At 44.3% G+C, this 14136-nt stretch overlaps 1 protein-coding gene across 1 annotated transcript; it reads left to right on the forward strand.

The window, feature by feature from the left end:
* The first annotated feature begins 4016 nt into the window (after positions 1–4016).
* On the forward strand, positions 4017–13677 carry LOC118359260 (zinc finger and SCAN domain-containing protein 21-like). Its single transcript, XM_035737686.2, has 2 exons — positions 4017–4296; positions 11870–13677. Exons 1-2 carry the CDS (start codon positions 4104–4106, stop codon positions 12883–12885), a joined length of 1209 nt encoding a protein of 402 aa, XP_035593579.1. The 5' UTR covers positions 4017–4103; the 3' UTR covers positions 12886–13677.
* Positions 13678–14136: the final 459 nt, after the last annotated feature.

The raw sequence follows: 14136 nt of genomic DNA on the forward strand, positions 1-14136 counted from the left end.
CGTATTCCCCAAGGTGTCTACAGCATTGTGACGTCTTTTTACGCATTTATGTTGAAGAATAGCCGTAAGGGACCCCATTGAGCAAGTGGTCACATGATGGCTCACACAGAAAATCTTGCGTAAAGTACCAAGGTAGCCATTATTCCAATCGCTTCTAATGAGAAACCAATTGTCCCGACAGATATATTATGGAATAGATATGTGAAAAACACCTCGTTATGCTAATTAGTTTGAGGCAATGATTACGCTCCCGCATGCGGGGTGGGTAGTATCAAGAATTAATTAAAACCCTCAGCCGTGGTCACTGAGGAGGACCAACAGTGATAGGAGGATCATCTGAAAGGGACTGACATGCAGTAATCTAACAAAGGATTTTGGGCACTGGCCAGCAGCCAACAATTTCTACATTCAGGTCCTACATCTGTGGAATGCGATGTTTGTAAAGGCAACATTTTAATTTTTTTATTTCACCTTTATTTAACCAGGTAGGCTAGTTGAGAACAAGTTCTCATTTGCAACTGCGACCTGGCCAAGATAAAGCATAGCAGTGTGAACAGACAACACAGTTACACATGGAGTAAACAATTAACAAGTCAATAATACAGTAGAAAAAAGGAGTCTATATACATTGTGTGCAAAATGCATGAGGAGGTAGGCGAATAATTACAATTTTGCAGATTAACACTGGAGTGATAAATGATCGGATGGTCATGTACAGGTCGAGATATTGGTGTGCAAAAGAGCATAAAATAAAATAAATAAAAACAGTATGGGGATGAGGTAGGTAAAAATGGGTGGGCCGATAGACTATGTACAGCGGCAGCGATCGGTAAGCTGCTCAGATAGCAGATGTTTGAAGTTGGTGAGGGAGATAAAAGTCTCCAACTTCAGCGATTTTTGCAATTTGTTCCAGTCACAGGCAGCAGAGAACTGGAACGAAAGGCGGCCAAATGAGGTGTTGGCTTTAGGGATGATCAGTGAGATACACCTGCTGGAGCGCGTGTTACGGGTGGGTGTTGCCATCGTGACCAGTGAACTGAGATAAGGCGGAGCTTTACCTAGCATGGACTTGTAGATGACCTGGAGCCAGTGGGTCTGGCGACGAATATGTAGCGAGGGCCAGCCGACTAGAGCATACAGGTCGCAGTGGTGGGTGGTATAATGTGCTTTAGTGACAAAACCGATTGCACTGTGATAAACTGCATCCAGTTTGCTGAGTAGAGTGTTGGAAGCAATTTTGTAGATGACATCGCCGAAGTCGAGGATTGGTAGGATAGTTTTACTAGGGTAAGTTTGGCGGCGTGAGTGAAGGAGGCTTTGTTGCGGAATAGAAAGCCGACTCTAGATTTGATTTTCGATTGGAGATGTTTGATATGAGTCTGGAAGGAGAATTTACAGTCGAGCCAGACACCTAGGTACTTATAGATGTCGTCCACATATTCAAGGTCGGAACCATCCAGGGTGGTGATGCTGGTCAGGCGTGCGGGTGCAGGCAGCGAACGGTTGAAAATTATGCATTTGGTTTTACTAGCGTTTAAGAGCAGTTGGAGGCCACGGAAGGAGTGTTGTATGGCATTGAAGCTCGTTTGGAGGTTAGATAGCACAGTGTCCAAGGACGGGCCGGAAGTATATAGAATGGTGTCGTCTGCGTAGAGGCGTAGAGGTGGATCAGGGATCGCCCGCAGCAAGAGCAACATCATTGATATATACAGAGAAAAGAGTCGGCCCGAGAATTGAACCCTGTGGCACCCCCATAGACTGCCAGAGGACCGGACAGCATGCCCTCCGATTTGACACACTGAACTCTGTCTGCAAAGTAATGGGTGAACCAGACAAGGCAGTCATCCGAAAAACCGAGGCTACTGAGTCTGCCGATAAGAATATGGTGATTGACAGAGTCGAAAGCCTTGGCAAGGTCGATGAAGACGGCTGCACAGTACTGTCTTTTATCGATGGCGGTTATGATATTGTTTAGTACCTTGAGCGTGGCTGAGGTGCACCCGTGACCGGCTCGGAAACCAGATTGCACAGCGGAGAAGGTACGGTGGGATTCGAGATGGTCAGTGACCTGTTTGTTGACTTGGCTTTCGAAGACCTTAGATAGGCAGGGCAGGATGGATATAGGTCTGTAACAGTTTGGGTCCAGGGTGTCTCCCCTTTTGAAGAGGGGGATGACTGCGGCAGCTTTCCAATCCTTGGGGATCTCAGACGATATGAAAGAGAGGTTGAACAGGCTGGTAATAGGGGTTGCGACAATGGCGGCGGATAGTTTCAGAAATAGAGGGTCCAGATTGAGCTGATTTGTACAGGTCCAGGTTTTGCAGCTTTCAGAACATCTGCTATCTGGGTTTTTCTGCTGTGTCAGTATTAGACTCTGGCTTGCTTAATTGCCATCCCTGCTGACATGTATAACTAAATTCACCAGTCATTTTTGATTAGTCATGTACAACAGATGCACTCGTGGAACAAAAACATTTGTTTTCTATGGGAAAACACTGATCCCATAAGTTCGTTGTCAGCTAACTAGTCAACTTTAGCTAATGTGGCTAACTAGCCAACCAAGGTGCCTAACTAACTAGCCCACCAGGCTTTAGCTAGCTAGGTAGCATTAGCTTAACGTTTTTCTAGTCAGACTTTTCTAAGTGGTGACATGCTAGATGGCCAACTATTCTTGCCATGGCGCATTAGCTAGCAAGTCTGACTACACAAACAGTGAGTTAACGTTAACTAGCTAGCTAAATATCCATTCCCTGGTGGGCTAACGCTAGCTAGCATGTGACCACGTGAAAAAGTAGCTGGCTAAATCACTAAATACTTGTCAATAAAAAGGTAACAACAGTCATTATGGTAGCCTATGCTGGTTTTAGTTTTACTTGTAAGGACGGTATTGTGCGTTGTACACGTAACACAGTCTGTGGGTATCTAGCTAACATTCATAAGAACCTAGCTAACTGCAGAGCGTTAACCTAACGGTTCTAACCTCATTGCTCATTAGCAGCAACAACCATGGCTTACCTAATCACACGGCTCCAGCGACACTTTGGAAAACGATAAAATGCATGTGTGCTTATCAAACTAGTGGTTACAATCCGGCGGTACATAACACATAACCATCTTTGCTTCTGATCGACAGAAAGATCTAAGGTTAGCTAGTTCGCTACAAAGGCTACAAAGGAGAGAGGGTAATGAATTGCGTTTTATCAATTTAAAAATATTTTGATAACCGTTACTACTAGTTAGTACATGTGCTGCTACATAGATGTCAAACTCATTCCATGGAGGGTCTGATGGTTTTTGATTTCTACTTTCAATTAAGACCTAGGGTGTTCATAAATTACATCTGGAATGTCAGAGTGAGCGCATAGTGCGCTCTGGTCGTTCCGAAATTCAGAGTATTCAGAGCGCTCTGGTCGTTCCTAAATTCAGAGCATTTTGCTCTCAGAGCATTCAGAGCGCTCTGGACGCTCTGGCCGAGGAGTAGGGTTGATCCGAGCGCTCTGACCTCACAATGTTAGTCAAGCTAACTGGCTGGTGTTGGCTAGCTAATTCCAGACACAAATGAGAGAACCCCTACTCTTACCATTTTACTCGACCTAGCAGAGCTGGTTAGGCTATGATCATGTTATCCAGTGTGTTAGTGACTGTAACTGTGCTGCTTGCAACAATTTAATTACGCGGTTTTTTTGCCAACGTTTACTGACACCGGCCATATTCAACTGCTTTTGAGCGTTTGTAAATTCATCAGTTATTCTGCGCTCGAACGAGTGCGCTCTGAAATCAAAGTAGATAGCCAGAGTGAATTTCCGAATGCACCCCTAGACAACCAGGGGAGTTCCTGAAATCAGAGTAGATAGCCAGAGTGAATTTACAGACACAGGAGAGAGAACCCGGAGACACCCGCCCTCGCTGGAATGAGTTTGACATGTGCTACTCAGTACATTGGTCATGTTTACACTCCAGTCCAGCAGGTGGCGAAAGCGCAAAATCTGTTAACTTGAAGGTGCACGAACAGTGGATTCCTGTTTTTACTTAGTAATGCCGGATGTTGTTGTTTTTGCACGGACATGGATGGGATGAAAACAGCACAGCCACTTAGCTAGCTAATGTATTCTTTAAATATGTCTAAAATGCAGTTGTTGAGGGTTTTTCTCAACGATAGATTAACAGCTGCTGCTGATGAGATATTCGGAGTCGTTGAAAAAATGATAACAGAGTATCAGGAGGAAGTTGTCCGTCTACAGAGGATGCTCGACATTGTTCTTCAACCTGAGATACCGTTAAACCTACACAGAGCAGGTTTGTTACTCATGACTTTTGTCTAACTAACTCAAACTCAATTTTACGAAATTAAAGGAGCAATGCCCGAGTTGGTTATTTTTAGAGGAAGTGTAATATGAAAATGATCGGGTATGCCTAAATGACCTAATGCCAGCAGTTGTTCCATTTAATTTCAACAAGCCTAGCGAGGGTGGGCGCTTTGGATCCTCACCATTCGTGATCAGTGCCGTTTAAGATGAGGGAGGATGTTAAAAAAAAATTATGAGCGTGGCCTAATTTCTATTACAACATATCGGATGACTGTCATTCATATTCCATTCACCCAGCTCAATGTAACATCGAAAGGTTTAGGCTACTACATGATGCTCGAATTTTCCCTGGACCCATCATGAGGTTGCTACAACCTAGCCTCTGAATGAAAGTTTACAATGTAGGTGCACAGGTCGAGATAATGAGTAATCAAGGTGACAGACAGTGATACATGCAATACCGCCTTGCAAACTCATCACATGCAAACACAGTTCACTTTCATAGCAGCCACATACAAACAGCTTGTGTGTGTGTGTATATATATATATATCTTCTTGCATCTGTCTACGTGCTCTCCTCTCACCTTTTCCCTTTGCTTATGGACTTCAGTGCACAACATTTCCATATCATGACCTCTAACCGCACACAGCCAACATAGTTGTCACGTCATAGTTAACGTAGCTACTAGAACTAACAAGTTAATAAACCCACTACAATCATGCAGTACAGTCAGCAGCAAGCAGTTTAGCAGTTACACTGGCAGGCCCCAGTTGCAATAAATTAGTAAAACCAAAAGCTTACCTTGACTTGGAAAAGTTCCAGTGTTGTATATTATGCTAGCTAACATAGCATCCCTCTCTGTTTGAGCCAGATGCTAGCTAGGTGAAAGTGAAATCAAATGTACTATGAAATATACAGTTGCTCTCTCTCTCTTGCATCTTAATTTTGGAAGAAATTAATCAAAACTGTTAAACTATAGTCTTTCTCTTTTTGAATCAACTACTCACCACATGGTTTGCATTGCATTGCTAGCTAGCAGTATATTATGCTTTCAGTACTAGATTCATTATCTGATCCTTTGATTGGGTGGACCACATGAGTTCATGCTAAAAGAGCTCTGATTGGTTGGAGGACTTCCTCAGGAAGTTGTCATAATTACTTTTGTAAGTCTTTTGAAGGGGGCGAAAAACCATGAGCCTCCTAGGTTTTGTATTGAAGTCAATGTACCCACAGGAGGACAGAAGCTAGCTGTCCCCCGGCTACCCCAATGTGCTACCCTACAGTGTGCTGCTGAGACTACTGTTGACCTTCATTGTAAAACTGTGTTTTAATCAATTATTTGGCAACGTTAATATTTTTTGTGTGGTTTGATCTAAAAAGGATAACTTTAATGTTTCACAATTTGTATGTTTATGAACTGAGGAGGATGGTCCTCCCTTTTCTCCTCTGAGGAGCATTCCATTGATCCTCACTATCGTCTGGGATTAATGTGCCCAGCCGGTAATACACTCGTGTCTCCCCGGTGACCGTTTTGTACGTCGTCCATTCAGGCTGCAAAGGTGTTTCCTCCTTAACGTGATTTAATGGCTCGTCGGTGCAAGAAAACAGGGAAAATATGCATACTGTCTTAATAAAACACACATCTGTCGCCAGGGTTCGTCCGTCGAACTGCCAGATGGTGAAGTGTAATTCATCAATCCAGAAAATGCATTTCCACTGCTCCAGAGTCAAATGGCAGCGAGCTTTACACCACTCCAACCCAGGCTTGGCATTGTGCGTGGTGATCTTAGGGTTGTGTACGGCTGCTCTGCAAATGGAAACCCATTTCATGAAGCTCCTGACTAAGAGTTTTTGTGCTGACGTATCTTCCAGAGGCAGTCTGGAACTTGGTAGTGAGTGTTGCAACTGAGGACAAAACATTTTACACGCTACACATACTCAGTGGTCCTGTTCTGTGAGTTGTATGGCCTACCACGTCACTGCTAAACTGTTGTTGCTCCTATACGTTTCCACTTCACAATAACAGCACTTACAGTTGACTGGGGCAGCTCTAGCAGGGCAGAAATGTGTCAAACTGACTTGTTGGAAAGGTGGCATCCTATGATGGTGCCACGTTGAAAGTCACTGAGCTCTTCAGTAAGACCATTCTACTGCCAAATATTTGTCTATGGAGATTGCATGGCTGTGTGCTCAATGTTATACACCTGTCAGCAACGGGTGTGACTGAAATAGCTGATTCCACTAAGTTGATGGGGTGTCCATATACTTTTGTGTGTGTGTATATATATATATATATATATATATTTATTTATTTATTTGTTTTTAACTGGTTTTACACACAACTTTCTATCCAAGTTTGGAGAGAGTGCGAGGACAGCTCATGTCGTGCAGGTTCAGGCAGCCTATACAGGACAGTTGTATACTGAACAAAATTATAAAACGCAACTTGCAACAATTTCAACGATTTTACTGAGTTACAGTTCATATAAGGAACTGGGAGGGCATAGACCCACCCACTTGGGAGCCAGGTCCAGCCAATCAGAATGAGTTTTTCCCCACAAAAGGGCTTTATTACAGACATAAGTACTCCTCAGTTTCATCAGCTGTCCGGGTGGCGCAAGTGAAGAAGCCGAATGTGGAGTGACCATGCCAGCCCAGGACCATCTGGTCTACAGTTGAGGCCAATTGGACATACTGCCAAATACTCTAAAATGACGGCGGTGGCTTATGGTAGAGAAATTAACATTAAATTATCTGGCAACAGCTCTGGTGGACATTCCTGCAGTCAGCATGCCAATTGCACGCTCCCTCAACTTGAAACATCTGTGGCGTTGTGTGACAACTGCACATTTTAGAGGGGCCTTTTATTGTCCCCAGCACAAGGTGCACCTGTGTAATGATCATGCTGTTTATGCCACAACTGCACCTGTGTAATGATAATCTTCTTGATATGCTATACCTGTCAGGTGGATGGATTATTTTGGCGAAGGAAAAATGCTCACTAACAGGGATGTAGAGAAATTTGTCCATAAAATTTGACATGTTTTTTTCTGGGATCTTTTATTTCATCTCATGAAGCATGGGACCAACACTTTACATGTTGCATTTTATATTTTTGTTCAGTGTGTATATATAAAATAAATAAAAAATATCAATTGGCAGCTGATTAGTATGATGTTGCATCGGATATTTATCTTACAATGTTTGAATATACTACTTTTAATTACTGAACAAGTAATTGAATAATTGCCACCAGCAGTCTAAAAATGTCAGCAATACGACAGTGAATAACTTCATGAAATGTTAGGCTTAACATGAGAAAATGACGACCAAATAGGCCTACTAATAAACATTTACCCATTAGCATTACGGGAGGGTCCAGAGAAACTGTTACGCTAGTGACATATAGGTAGGGATCAAGTGACTAGGCAACAGGATAGATAGACCATAGCAGCAGTGAATGTGATGAGTCAAAGGAGTTAATGCAAAAAGGGTCCATGAAGATACCCAATAGCTATCCAAACGACCTATTTAGCAGTCTTATGGCTTGGGGGTAGAAGCTGTTCAGGTCCTGTTGGTTCCAGACTTGGTGCATTAAACTGTTTTCCATGCAGTAGCAGAGAGAACAGTCTATGACTAGGGTGACTGAAGTCTTTGACCATTTTTAGGGCCTTCCTCTGACACCGCCTGGTATAGAGGTCCTGGATGGCAGCGAGCTCAGCCCCAGTGATGTATTGGACCGTATGTACACTGCTCAAAAAAATAAAGGGAACACTAAAATAACACATCCTCGATCTGAATGAATTAAATATTCTTATTAAATACTTTTTTCTTTACATAGTTGAATGTGCTGACAACAAAATCACACAAAAATTATCAATGGAAATCAAATTTATCAACCCATGGAGGTCTGGATTTGGAGTCACACTCAAAATTAAAGTGGAAAACCACACTACAGGCTGATCCAACTTTGATGTAATGTCCTTAAAACAAGTAAAAATGAGGCTCAGTAGTGTGTGTGGCCTCCACGTGCCTGTATGGCCTCCCTACAATGCATGGGCATGCTCCTGATGAGGTGGCGGATGGTCTCCTGAGGGATCTCCTCCCAGACCTGGACTAAAGCATCCGCCAACTCCTGAACAGTCTGTGGTGCAACGTGGCGTTGGCGGATGGAGCGAGACATGATGTCCCAGATGTGCTCAATTGGATTCAGGTCTGGGGAACGGGCGGGCCAGTCCATAGCATCAATGCCTTCCTCTTGCAGGAACTGCTGACACACTCCAGCCAGGTGAGGTCAAGCATTGTCTTGCATTAGGAGGAACCCAGGGCCAACCGCACCAGCATATGATCTCACAAGGGAGTCTGAGGATCTCATCTCGGTACTTAATGGCAGTTAGGTTACCTCTGGCGAGCACATGGAGAAATGCCACCCCACACCATGACTGATCCACCGCCAAACCGGTCATGCTGGAGGATGTTGCAGGCAGCAGAACGTTCTCCACGGTGTCTCCAGACTCTGTCACATCTGTCACGTGCTCAGTGTGAACCTGCTTTCATCTGTGAAGAGCACAGGGCGGCAGTGGTGAATTTGCCAATCTTGGTGTTCTCTGGCAAATGCCAAACGTCCTGCACGGTGTTGGGCTGTAAGCACAACCCCCACCTGTGGACGTCGGGCCCTCATTCCACCCTCATGGAGTCTGTTTCTGACCGTTTGAGCAGACACATGCACATTTGTGGCCTGCTGGAGGTCATTTTGCAGGGCTCTGGCAGTGCTCCTCCCGCTCCTCCTTGCACAAAGGCGGAGGTAGCAGTCTTGCTGCTGGGTTGTTGCCCTCCTACGGCCTCCTCCACGTCTCGTGGTGTACTGGCCTGTCTCCTGGTAGTGCCTCCATGCTCTGGACACTACGCTGACAGACACAGCAAACCTTCTTGCCACATCTCGCATTGGTGTTCCATCCTGGATGAGCTGCACTACCTGAGCCACTTGTGTGGGATGTAGACTCCATCTCATGCTACCACTAGAGTGAAAGCACCGCCAGCATTCAAAAGTGATCAAAACATCAGCCAGGAAGCATAGGAACTGAGAAGTGGTCTGTGGTCCCCACCTGCAGAACCACTCCTTTATTGGGGGTGTCTTGCTAATTGCCTATAATTTCCACCTGTTGTCTATTCCATTTGCACAACAGCATGTGAAATTTATTGTCAATCAGTGTTGCTTCCTAAGTGGACAGTTTGATTTCACAGAAGTGTAATTGACTTGGAGTTACATTTTGTTGTTTAAGTGTTCCCTTTATTTTTTTGAGCAGTGTACTTCCCTCTGGAGCGCCTTGCACTCAGATGCCAAGCAGTTGCCATACCAAGCAGTGATGCAGCCAGTCAAGAGCACTCAATGGTACAACTGTAGAACATTGAGGATCTGAGGGCCTATGGCAAATCTTTTCAGCCTCCTGAGGGGGGAGAGGCATTGTCGTGCCTTCTTCACTTCTGTGTTGGTGTGTGTGGACCATGATAATTCATTAGTGATGTGGACACCAAGGAACTTGAAGCTCTTGACCCACTCCACTACAGCCCCGTCGATGTGGATGATGGGCGTGCTCAGCTCTCCATTTCCTGTAGATCACGATCAGCTCCTTTGTCTTGCTGACGTTGAGGGAGAGGATGGTTTCCTGGCGTCACGGACCTCCATATATGCAGTCTCGTCGTCCGTGATAAGGCCAATCACTGTCATGTCATCAGCAGACTTAATGACGTTGTTGGAGTCGTGCGCAGCCAAGCAGTCGTGGGTGAACAGGGAATACAGGATGGGATTAAGCACGCACCCCCGAGGGGCCCCCGTGTTAAGGTTCAGCATGGCGGACGTGTTGTTGCCTACCCTCACCACCTGAGGGCGGCCCGTCAGGAAGTCCGGGGTCTAGTTTCAGAGGGAGGTGTTCAGACCCAGGGTCATGAGCATGGAGGCACTATGGTTTTGACAATAGCTCAGAATTAAATGAACAGCATTCTCATTTAGGTGTTCTTCTTGTCCAACAGTGAGGAGTGCAATAGAGATTGTGTCATCTGTGGATCTGTTGGGGCGGTATACGAATTGGAGGGGGTCTAGGGTGTCTGATGGTGTTGATGTGAGCCATGACCAGCCTTTCAAAGCTTTTCATGGCTACAGATGAGTGCTACGGGGTGGTAGTCATTTAGACAGGTTAGCTTGGCGCTCTTGGGCACACAGACTATGGTGGTCTGCTTGAAATATGTAGGTATTACAGACTGGGTCAGGCTTGTGAATGTTGACCTGTTTAAAGGTCTTACTCACATCCGCTTTGGAGAGCATGATCACACAGTCGTTTGGAACAGCTCTCATGAATGGTTCAGTGTTGCTTCCCTCGAAGTCAGCATAGAAGGAATTTAGCTCATCTGGTAGGCTCGTGTCACTGGGCAGCTCGCTGCTGGGTTTCCCTTTGTAATCCGTGATAGTTTGCAAGCCCTGCCACATCCGACGAGTGTCAGAGATGGTGTAGTATGATTCAATCTTAGTCCTGTATTGACGTTTTGACTGATGGTTCTTCTGAGGTCGTAGCAGGATTTCTTATAAGCGTCCAGATTAGTGTCCTGCTCCTTGAAAACGGCACCTCTAGCCTTTAGCTCAATGCGGATGTTGCCTGTAGTCCATGGCTCCAGGTTGGGATATTTATGCATGGTCACTCCGGGGACGACTTTGTCGATGCACTTATTCAGCTAGTTGATCCTAGCTGGCAATAACAGCAGCATGGCACTAGTTAACTTGTGATGTAAATTTCGATGGGTGAGGGAGAAATAACTTGTAGTATTGGTCAACATCTGGATGTCACCGTGACATGACAATTAGCTAACGTAACGACAAGCCGGTGTGTATGACCAGTGCAACGGTGTTGTATCGAGTTGCTTGCCACTGTTGGTTCCCACTGGGCAGCAGTTGCTTCATCAGGCAGCTATATCACCACCCGCTAGCTAACGTAGCCAATTTGTTCCATCCCACTGATTTTATATTTTGAGTAGGATTAGCTGCCTACATGAGAAATCATTAGTAATATTGCAAATCTTCTGGATGTCACCGTGATACAGTCTAACGCTCAGTGGGGAGAGTTTGAGCTGCAACCTGGCAACACAACAACACGCGGCACAGTGTGTCCTTCGCTCCTGCTTGCCGGCTGCTGTCCTGCAGTAAGGAGAGGGAAGTAGCTAGTGTAGCCAATATCAGGCCAGGGTGACCGCTAAAATACATTTTATTGTAGTGATTTTCAATGAAAATGTACAATTACTCTGGTAAAACCGGAATGATTCTGAACACTCCCAAGTCCCAACTTTGGCAGACGGGGCGGACACACGACTACGATGACTACTACTACTACATTATTTAAAATACACACATACAGGAAGTACCAAGCTCTCAGCTGAGGAGGACTATGGGGTGCGTTTATACATTTCCCAAGTTGATCACTAATTAGGGTCCCACATGAAACACTGACCAATACTTTGATTCCTACCTTGTTACATACATGTTGTTCAATTTTCCGTCTTATCCTTCTTCCAGACTTCCAGCCGCTCTCTGTCTCTGAAGCGGAGATCCCCCCGGAGCAGCAGCACTATGAGCAGGAGTGGAGCCCCAGTCTGGGGCAGGAGGACCCAGAAACCATACAATTTAAAGATGAAGAGGAGGAACTCCGGACCAGTCAGGAGGAAGAGCAGATTCAACGGATTGAGACTGTTACTAAAGATTACATATTCACTCCTGCCTGTGTAAAAAGTGACTGTGTGGAGTACCCAACTCGGCTCTCAAATATCTATCAAGCCCAAAAGGAAGGAAACAAAGAGAGAGAAATTCTACCCAGTACTATAACTGAACAGATCAAAACAGAACCTGATGGAGAGGACTATAGGGAATCAGAACCAACCAGTGTCTCTCAGCCCCTCTCTGCAGTCAATCCAGTCTGTTCTGCAGTTCAAATTGGTATGGAGAATAAAAGACTTCCATCAGGTTTTAAGCAAGTCAAATCAAAGAGAACAGATATGGTAAAAGGACAAAGGTCCCGTATCAACACTAAGGGTAAGAAATCTACTCAGTTGTCCCTCCTGAAATCACCCAGTCAAGGTCATGCTACTCCTTGTTGTAAGGTGTGCGGTAAGTATTTTCATTACATGGGCTCATTGATGAAACATGTTCAAACTCATACTAAGGATAAAGAAACACTTTGTGGAGTGTGTGGAAAGCATATGGAGTCCACAGAAGGTATGAAAGAGCACCTCCAAACTCACATTGCAGCTAGGTTGTGTTGTCATGTTTGTGGTAAGTGGTTCAGCAAGAACAGTAAGCTGACAGTGCACATGAGGAGCCACACAGGGGAGAAACCTTTTTCCTGCCCGGTTTGTGGTACATGCTTCATGCAGACTGGAGATCTGAAAAGACACATGAGGACCCATACTGGGGAGAAACCATATCTCTGTCCTGATTGTGGAAAAGGATTCAGCGTTGCCAGTAATCTGTCAGTGCACATAAAGATTCACACAGGAGAAAAAGGAGAACCAGATTCAGCACTGGCACCAATCTGAAAGTGCACATGAGGACTCACAGGGGAGAGACCATACTAATGTCCTCATAGTAGAAAATGCATTTCCCAATCAGGTACATTAAATAACAATCAAAGACATACCAAGGCACCACTGTATAGGTGCAATGATTGCAGGAGTTCTCAAAATGATAGAACTCCTACAAAGTTACATAAACAATCATGACAAAGGAGAACACATGATAATGTGCTGGTTGGGAAAGGTCTGGAGACAGAAGACTGAGAGTCATGTTCTGACTTCCATGTGTGAGAGGAGATGTCTCTCAGGACACAACTCTTGAGTGAATAAGATATGACTGAATTACTGCTTGAACATACAAACTCTCCATCTCTATCTAACAGCAGCTAGTGGATTTTTGAGCATCAGCAGTTCCTGCTCATTACTTATAGGTTGACACAGAGATTTGAACCTATGTCCTCCATCTGTACATAAAACATGTTTTAGAGTTAAATGTGTTGTTAAATGTTGAAATCTGCTACTTTATATCTTGTTTGATGTTAAAGTAGTTTTCACAATAATAGTTGATTTTTGTTAGTCTCAGGAGCTGAAGGAATCTTACCATTTTTGTTATTACCGATGTTTGATGCCTATATTCACTCTTTGAGGGGAAAATATTTGTATCTATTTTGTTTTCCATGTTTTGACAATTAAGAAAATGTGTTGTAATATGTTCATGTAGACCCATTCATATGAATGAAGCTTGAGAAATGTGTTTTTCCAGAGATTGTACATTTTATCTGCCTTTTGTATAACAGAATAAATGTTGATAACACATGTATATCGTGAGGTGTCTTTTACCTGCACATTTATCTTTCCTCTGATTTCTCTTTCCTCCGGCCACCCTAGTCATACTGTTCTCTCTGCTACCGCACGGCAAGCAGTACTGGAGCGCCAAATGTAGGTCCAAAAGGCTTCTTAACAGCTTCTACCCCAAAGCCATAAGACTCCTGAACACCTAATCAAATGGCTACCCAGACTATTTCCATTGTCGTCGTCCCCAGAGAGTTGTACGGTTTGTAAAAATATATATATATATTTTTTTGCATCAATGATTTTTGTTTGACACATTTTAACATGAAAATAATCTCACTTTAAAAAGAGTCTGTATAATTCTATTACCATGGAATTGCCCGAATACAAATACATCTTCAAAAGACAAACACTGTAAGGGAGGGCTCTTCCAATAAATCACTTGGACCTTGAAGCCAGCAAAGCCTCTCTAATGAAACCAAC

This window comes from Oncorhynchus keta, chromosome 26 (assembly GCF_023373465.1).
Source record: "Oncorhynchus keta strain PuntledgeMale-10-30-2019 chromosome 26, Oket_V2, whole genome shotgun sequence".
NCBI lineage: Eukaryota > Metazoa > Chordata > Actinopteri > Salmoniformes > Salmonidae > Oncorhynchus > Oncorhynchus keta.

Coding starts and splice junctions, on each gene's coding strand:
- LOC118359260 (XM_035737686.2), top strand. CDS start 4,104: ATGTATTCTTTAAATATGTCTAAAATGCAGTTGTTGAGGGTTTTTCTC. Junction 4,297..11,869: donor GTTAAACCTACACAGAGCAG/GTTTGTTACTCA, acceptor TCCTTCTTCCAG/ACTTCCAGCCGCTCTCTGTC.